Raw genomic sequence first — 7,845 nt, 5'->3', positions numbered from 1 at the left:
TGAAGAGGAGTGGACCAACATTCCACAGGCCACAATCAACAACCTGATCAACTCTATGCGAAGGAGATGTGTTGCAGTTGCAACTTGCACTGCGTGAGGCAAATGGTGGTCACACCAGATCTGACTGGTTTTCGGACCCCCCCTGGACCTCCCAATACAGTAAAACTGCACATTTTAGAGTGGCCTTTTATTGTGGACAGCCTAAGGCACACCTGTGCAATAATCATGCTGTCTAATCAGCATCTTGATATGCCACACCTCTGAGGTGGATGGATTATCTCGGCAAAGGAGAAGTGCTCACTAACACAGATTTAGACAGATTTGTGAACAATATTTGAGAGAAATAGGCCTTTTGTGTACATAGAAAAAGTCTTAGATCTTTGAGTTCAGCTCATGAAAAAATGGGGGCAAAAACAAAAGTGTTGCGTTTATAATTTTGTTCAGTGTGTATATATGTCTGTGTGTGTGTGTGTGTGTGTGTGTATATATTGGGGCAAAAACAAAAGTGTTGCGTTTATAATTTTGTTCAGTGTGTATATATGTCTGTGTGTATGTATGTGTGTACACACACACACACACACACACACACACACACACACACACACACACACACACACACACACACACACACACACACACACACACACACACACACACACACACACACACACACACACACACACACACACACACACACACACACACACACACACACACACACATTTACATGTATGTATATAAATATATTTAAAATGCAAATAATATCCATTTTGTTCCTTTTTTTTTTATACCCTTGTCCTTCTCTAATGATTCTTCTTAAACCAATTTGGATGTGGTTAGTCATCTGAACCAGATGTGGCAAAATTCAGGAATTTATAGTAGGTTAAACCATTACTCTATATGTTAAAACATTATCTGTTTAACAAGAACCCCGTAAAGATGATGAATAATGAAAAGTTCAGCGTTTTATTGAAGATAACTTTTATTTTGAAACGGATGGGCGTGTGCGCAAATAAACCCGGAAGTTCTACGGGGTCTTCCATCTCAGAGTTTGACGCGTGTAAAGTAGCGAGACAGACTCCAGTCCTGCTATTTCTGTAGCTTTTCTTGCTGTATTTGTGCATTTGGATTTAAAATGCCTCTTAAATTTGAGTTATGTCCCGGTCGCATGATCGGAGGGAACAACCCGTGTTTCATTATTGCAGAAATCGGACAGAATCATCAGGGAGACATTGAAATCGCCAAGAAAATGATCAAGATGGCAAAGGTATGAGTTTATTTATGTTTATCAACATCGGTATTTGCTGTAGGATATCTTTTGACGCATAAACCACAACTGTACTCATAAAGACGTTTAATAAGATTACATGTGTTCATACACATTTTTATTATGTTATTAATAGATAAGTGCTATAAACTTTTAGATTATTTTTGTACTGATTTTGTGTTTTCTGAAAGAAAGCAATGAGTACATACTGTACATTCCATTCATAATGGAATTATTTATAAAAAATTGAAATTATGTTATAATAATATACCATAAAATGTCTTCAAATATAGTATATTATATTTACTCATTTTTTTCTGTCGTCATTACATATAAGGTTTCGTTATTTTACATTGTTTCTGATATTTATTATTGTATGCAACTGTTGCTCCTTTGCTAGGACTGCGGGGCAGACTGTGCGAAGTTTCAGAAGAGTGAGCTGGAGTTTAAGTTCAGTAAGAAAGCCCTGGAGCGGCCGTACACCTCCAAACACTCCTGGGGAAAAACATACGGAGAGCACAAGCGCCATCTAGAGTTCAGCCACGAGCAGTACAGAGAGCTGCAGCAGTACGCTAAAGAAGTGGGGATCTTCTTCACTGCGTCCGGAATGGACGAGGTGAGCGGGTTACAGCCGCAGAACGCATGCGCAGATTGTTAGACTACTATCTTGTTTTTTTATTTTATTTTTTATACGATCTTTTGGCTTCAGACTTACTGATAACAAGGAAAGATGTCAGGGGCCTGCTGATCACATCAAATACCCAGAAGTCTTGTGTATTGTTATATTTCTCGTTAGTCAGCTACCTCTAGCAGTCCCATGGTACAGTGATGGTATAGGATACTTTGGTATCTGGTGGTACCTTGATGTGTTCCATGGCACTAAATTATTACTGTATTCAAATACTACAGCATTTACATGATACTTACCAAGAATGTTAAGTGTGTTAATTGTAGTGTTTCTGTCTTGTGTTTTTAAGATGGCTGTAGAATTCCTGCATGAGCTCAATGTGCCTTTTTTCAAAGTTGGATCTGGAGACACCAACAACTTTCCCTACCTCAAAAAAACTGCCCAAAAAGGTCCCTTTTGTGTGTGTTTTTTTTATTATTTTTTATTTGTTATAATTATTTTTAATGATATTATCGCAAACAATCAGTAAGTTATTGTAACATTTAAAAAATGCTAATTGTCTTAAAGATGTTTACTAATGTCAAATAAATATATATAAAAAAACACACACACACACACTACTGTTCGAAGGTTGAACAAAATTTATTAATACTTTTATTCAGCAAAGATGCATTAAATTGAGCAAAAGTGACATTTATAATATTAAAAAGATTTCGATTTCATATACATTTTCTATTTGTCAAAAAAAATGTAAGCATTACAATATAAAATATATTAAAGTAGAAAACGGTTATTTTAAATTGTAATAATTTTTCACCATATAAGTGAGTGACGTGACATGTGGCCAAGTATGGTGACCCACACTCAGAATTAGTGCTCTGCGGTGGGAGAGAGCGCTGTACATTCACTCCCCCCACCTACAATCCCTGCCAGTACGAGACTCGAACCCACAACCTTTGGGTTATGAGTCCGACTCTCTAACCATTAGGCCACGACTTCCCCAAAAAAATGTTAACATAACACTACACCAAAACATGCAACCCTGATAAGCATAGGTTATAAATGTTATTAATTCAAATATATATTCTTAATACTAATTACAAAACAAATTTAACTTCTGATGCTTGTCTGTGTGTGTTCAGGACGTCCCATGGTAGTATCCAGTGGGATGCAGTCCATGGAGACCATGCGTCGTGTTTATGAAACTGTGAAGGAACACAACCAAAACTTCTGCATCCTGCAGTGCACAAGTGCATATCCACTGGAACCTGAGGACGTCAACCTGCGGGTTATCATGGTAAAGAAACCAGCTCTTTTCACACTCATAAAGCCATTTGATATATTTCAAGTACAGCACATGTTTCAAAATCAGAATCACTATGGTCGTCACTTTTACGTTTTCTTATATAATTATATGGTTAGCTAAATAATTAAATAATTTATTATTATGATTAGATACATGAATATCACAAAGTCACCATAAAGTAAAACTTTGTATATTTTTGTACATGCTTCCCCTTCCAACCTATAGGAATATCAAAAAGAATTTCCAGACATTCCCATTGGTTACTCAGGCCATGAAAGTGGGATCAGCATCACAGTTGGGGCAGTTGCACTGGGAGCAAAGGTCGTGGAGCGCCACGTGACCTTGGACAAGACCTGGAAAGGCAGTGATCATGCGGCGTCTCTGGAGCCTGCAGAGCTGGCTGAGCTGGTGCGATCGATCCGCATTGTGGAGAAAGCTTTGGGCACTGGGGTGAAATGCATGTTGCCCTGTGAGGTGCCATGCCATGATAAGGTACAAGAAGAACTACATACTAAAATACTTTCCTTTCCTTTTCATTTTATGTTCACATGTCATGAGTGGTGTTAAGAGACAAGCAACACTATTACTATTGCTCATACTAAGGGCTGGGGATTTTTCCCCAAGCGCTAACTCTAAAAATTGTGCTAAATTTATATTCTGTTATAGTATTTATCAGTATTTTATTTTTTATATTTAAGTTTTGTTTATATACTATTTACTTTTTAATTATATTTTCAGTTTTCATTTGACATTTTTAGTAATTTTGTTATGTGCTTTTGTCATTTTTATTAAATATTTCTATTTAGCTTTAATTTATTTTTAATTTAATTGAATTTTCTGTTTAAGTTTTTTTAGGTTTAAGAGTTTCACCTAATATTTATTTCATTTGATTTATGCTTCATTTCAATTAATTTAATAGTTTTAGTAAACAATAACTACCGTGTGCTACAAACCTGAATGATACCTGAAATCATGCAGCTTTTTGAGGAAAGGTGTTACAGCACTTTCTGTGTCCACTGTATTATTATTTTTCACTTTCATCTTTACCTTCTACTTCAAGCCCATCTGTTTTACAGCTCCATTCTCTTTCAGTCTTACTGTATGTTGCATTCCTTCCACTGCATTCCTGTTCTTGTCCCGTTTCCTTCCAAAACATCCTGTCTTATCTTTTCTTCTTTTTTTTTATCTTCACATTTATCCATTGGCTACCCAGTATTGCTACTCCTTCCTTAACTTTGCTTTTTCTTTTCTTTTTATGTCAGTGGGTTGTTTTGTTTTGAACAGCACAACCACATTGTCTTCAAGTAATCAACTCATAACTACATTCCAATAATTCTTCTCCATCTTTCACTCCTCTCTAGCTTGGGAAGTCTGTGGTGGCAAAGACAGCCATCCCGAAAGGTACAGAACTAACCCTGGACATGCTGTCTGTGAAAGTAGCAGAACCCAAGGGTATCGCTCCGGAAGACATCTTCCTGCTGGTGGGGAAGAAAGTGACAATAGATATCGAGGAGGATGAGAGCATCACTGAGGATGCAGTCGACAACTACAGCAAAAAAGCCAAAGCTTGAGGAAAACCGTCTCCGCAGCCTGTCAGTCTTCATCAGACTGGAACGAAATTGACATGTTTTAGCCCAAATTAAATGCATTATTCTAGAACCACGGTTAAAATTGTTAGGCAGACAAATACAAATGCAATAATATAACAAATGCTGTATATACCGTAAGACCCAATTCATTTTGTTTATATGGGTTATAATTTGCCAAATACTGTTGAATAAATAATGGAACTAAAAACAATGGAAGTCTGTCTCATTTTGAAGATGAATTGATGAAATCCAAAATGTGTAGGATTTTATTCATATGCATAAATAAATGAAGGTATTTGTGGGCATTTGCCATGGTAATACCATGAATCTTTTTTTTTGTATGTATAACATGATAGTATCATAATTGTCTTTGAGTACCATTTAAATACCATGGTACTTGAATGTGGTTTTGAATTAGCAGGATATTACTATTTTATATTTATTTATTTTAAAAGCAGGCGTTTTCCCTGTCAGCTAAAATGACACATACATCTTGATTTCAACTGACACTGAAGGTCCAGCATGATTCTTTTTGTGAAAGGCACTAACTACACTGTCAGCTTTTCATGACAAACCCTGTTTATATTCATTATAGATTGATACGCATGCAATCCCACATTGCTGCAACGCCCTATCAGGGCACGCTGATGGTCACGGGACTCGCACAGCCACGGTTTAGTCATTTTATTGGTCGGCGACTCGACAGTAGAACTGCCCATCAAAAATACACAACTTTGATTGGCTGGGTGGCCGTTTCCTTTGCGTCCGTTCTGTCTTAAGCACCTCCCCCACATTGGAGCCGTCGACGAGGAAGACAGTAGGGTGATTTGTGTTTTCAGTTATTCTCAGTTTAAACAAAATTAGCGAGCCATGGACGATTTTGATATGCTCAGTGCACCTCAAGGAAGCGCAGGAAACGGTGTGGGGGCAGACGAGGACCCGGCGGCAGCATTTTTGGCCCAGCAGGAGAGTGAAATCGCGGGCATCGAGAATGACGAGGGCTTCAGCATCCTGGACAGCGGGGAAGTGCCTTCATTCCTGAGCCAAGATCCGGACGGTGGGTTTACACGACAGAGACAATAATAAAACAAACTAAAAAACTATCTGTACTTGATCAGCCAAGACAAAAACACCCAACGCAAAGAACTGCTTTACTCGCTCGTTAGCCAGCTAACCTTCACTCAGAGCTCTACGTTATGTGTCAGTGAAGTAACGCGGTGTGTGTATAAATAATAACGTAACGTTACGTGCTGTGTATGTACGTTAGATCACACTTCCAAAACGTGTCCAAATAGCCGTTCAAATGTCCTAATAGTTTACATACTGGACTGGTAACGTTAGTTAAAGGAAGCAGGAAAATGGCGTTATCTGTTGTCTCAACTCCGCTCTTTATAAATCTCCCTCAGGTAGACCTCTCATTTAACGGCTTAATCGTAATTTTATTCGTGTTCAAAGTATATAATTTTGTCTTTGAACATACTTTTACCGTTTTTGTGTCGATTGATTGATTGCTGTAGTACTAATTGGATCAGCGAAAGTCCAGTTCCTTGAACGCTGAAGGGGTTTTTATTAACGTATTTAATGACCTTTGGACTAAAGGCTGTGTGAGTAAGAGAGAGAGAGAGAGAGTAGTTCCAGTCTTTATGCTGAAGTGTCCAGGCAGGCATCCTGTAGATTTGGTTATGACAGCACCACTGCTGCATTTTCAAACCTAGCGAGATGCCCATTTAGTAGGGTTCAGATTGCTCACGGTTCGGTCGTTTCACGGTTTTAGGGTCACGGTTCGGTTCGGTATGTGCTATGTTCAGGGAAAAAATGTCTATGGTAAAATAAAGAATAACAAATAATCAAACTAAATGCAACCGCACAAATAAATACAATTGAGCAAAGATACAAATAAAATAAAGTGTTTGCTCATGCAAAAAGGAATCTGTGCATATGTGGATCAGGTGACACGCTTGCATTAATTGACGTCTAGTTCGAGTCAATCTCGTTCGGTTCATTTGGATTTTGAGACTTAATTTTCGTAGTTTACAGCATTTCACGTCCCCCACACACGCAACTACCAACGAACAAGGCCCAGTGCAATTCATTAACGTGTACGCGATTTTAAAAATTCGCAAATGTGCGTCACTACACTGAAACAAATGCTTTTCTCAAATAGAGACATATTTGTGAATACAAATGTTATAGTTTGTATTAAAGTATCATAATTTGTGCATGTAGCGATTAAAATGTGCATTTGTGGATCAGGTGACATGCGTGCATTCATTCACTTCTCTTCTGAGATGATTCTATTTGATTAATTTGAATTGAGACTTTCGTTCCACCCTTTTAGCCTTGCCTGTGATTCCCAAAAACATTTACATGTTTGGCAGATGCTTTTATCCAAAGCGAGTTGCGTATGGTATACATTTTTATTTGTTCATACTTTCGAAATTACTTCAAATTAATTTGTTCAAAACAGTCGCTTTAGGTAGGCAGCTCACTAGGTTTCAAGATGTAAATTTCCATCACAAGCATTTCACAGTTTAATGAATCTCTACAGGTACATAAACTATAATTGCACCTAGGCCTGTCGCAATAATCAATATATCGACTTATCGCGCAATATATTATGTACATGACCTCAATAATTTTTGGTGACGCAATATATTGCCCATTATATTTACTTAAAAATTAATGTCACCATGTTTTGTACATTCCACTTGCGCCTGTGTCTTTTGCAGTTTCTCGTACATAACGTTGTGTAGTTGGTGCTAGTTCAAATTTAAAAAAAGCTTCTACAAAAAAGTTTCATCTGCAGATTTGGTCTTGTTTAGGAATCTGTGCCTTTGTGCATACGGACATCTGACTGCTGGGTAGTGATTGTGTTTTTCAGCAATAGTGTGCACCCTTAATTTACAGAGAAAAGAAGGTCTGGGGAAAATCTGTAGATGGAAAAATCTCCATACAAGTTCTTTGTGCATTTCTTTTTTTCTACTTGTTACTTTGCACTTTTTGTTAGAAAATGTTTATTTACTATTTATTCAAGTTTTTTAAGGTATCTAATATT

General features: G+C 37.5%; 2 protein-coding genes and 1 long non-coding RNA gene across 6 annotated transcripts in view; 2 read left to right on the top strand and 1 right to left on the bottom strand.

Annotated features, from left to right (window-relative positions):
• The first annotated feature begins 1,013 nt into the window (after positions 1 to 1,013).
• LOC107665955 (sialic acid synthase-like) lies at positions 1,014 to 5,005 on the top strand. The gene is made up of 6 exons (XM_016457026.1): positions 1,014 to 1,267; positions 1,668 to 1,883; positions 2,245 to 2,344; positions 3,038 to 3,192; positions 3,427 to 3,693; positions 4,563 to 5,005. The coding sequence occupies exons 1-6, from the start codon at positions 1,136 to 1,138 to the stop codon at positions 4,770 to 4,772; spliced, it is 1,080 nt and encodes a 359-aa protein (XP_016312512.1). The 5' UTR covers positions 1,014 to 1,135; the 3' UTR covers positions 4,773 to 5,005.
• Positions 2,499 to 7,845, bottom strand: part of LOC107665958 (uncharacterized) — a 16,614-nt gene continuing 11,267 nt past the window's right edge. Inside the window, exons 2-3 of the long non-coding RNA XR_001631623.1 lie at positions 5,892 to 5,894; positions 2,499 to 2,512 (exon numbers count right to left, since the gene is read on the bottom strand). This is a non-coding gene — a long non-coding RNA (uncharacterized LOC107665958). The remainder of the gene's footprint in view (positions 2,513 to 5,891; positions 5,895 to 7,845) is intronic.
• LOC107665956 (clathrin light chain A-like) overlaps positions 5,548 to 7,845 on the top strand; it is a 13,180-nt gene continuing 10,882 nt past the window's right edge. For 3 of the 4 annotated variants that reach the window (XM_016457028.1, XM_016457027.1, XM_016457029.1), the window contains exon 1: positions 5,548 to 5,847. In XM_016457028.1, coding sequence (XP_016312514.1) covers positions 5,661 to 5,847 — 187 coding nt within the window. In that variant the 5' untranslated portion in view covers positions 5,548 to 5,660. The remainder of the gene's footprint in view (positions 5,848 to 7,845) is intronic. The other variant, XM_016457030.1, reaches the window with a different exon arrangement.

This window comes from Sinocyclocheilus anshuiensis, unplaced genomic scaffold, assembly GCF_001515605.1.
Source record: "Sinocyclocheilus anshuiensis isolate Anshui unplaced genomic scaffold, SAMN03320099.WGS_v1.1 scaffold775, whole genome shotgun sequence".
Classification (NCBI taxonomy): Eukaryota; Metazoa; Chordata; class Actinopteri; order Cypriniformes; family Cyprinidae; genus Sinocyclocheilus; species Sinocyclocheilus anshuiensis.
The sequence above is the reverse complement of the archived record's forward strand: the minus strand, read 5'-3'. Positions and strand labels throughout refer to the sequence as shown.

Excerpts from the sequence above, each read along its gene's own strand:
- LOC107665955 (XM_016457026.1), top strand. The coding sequence starts at position 1,136 with ATGCCTCTTAAATTTGAGTTATGTCCCGGTCGCATGATCGGAGGGAAC. Across the intron at positions 1,884-2,244 it reads CTGCGTCCGGAATGGACGAG|ATGGCTGTAGAATTCCTGCA; the intron begins GTGAGCGGGTTA and ends TGTGTTTTTAAG. Across the intron at positions 3,694-4,562 it reads AGGTGCCATGCCATGATAAG|CTTGGGAAGTCTGTGGTGGC; the intron begins GTACAAGAAGAA and ends ACTCCTCTCTAG.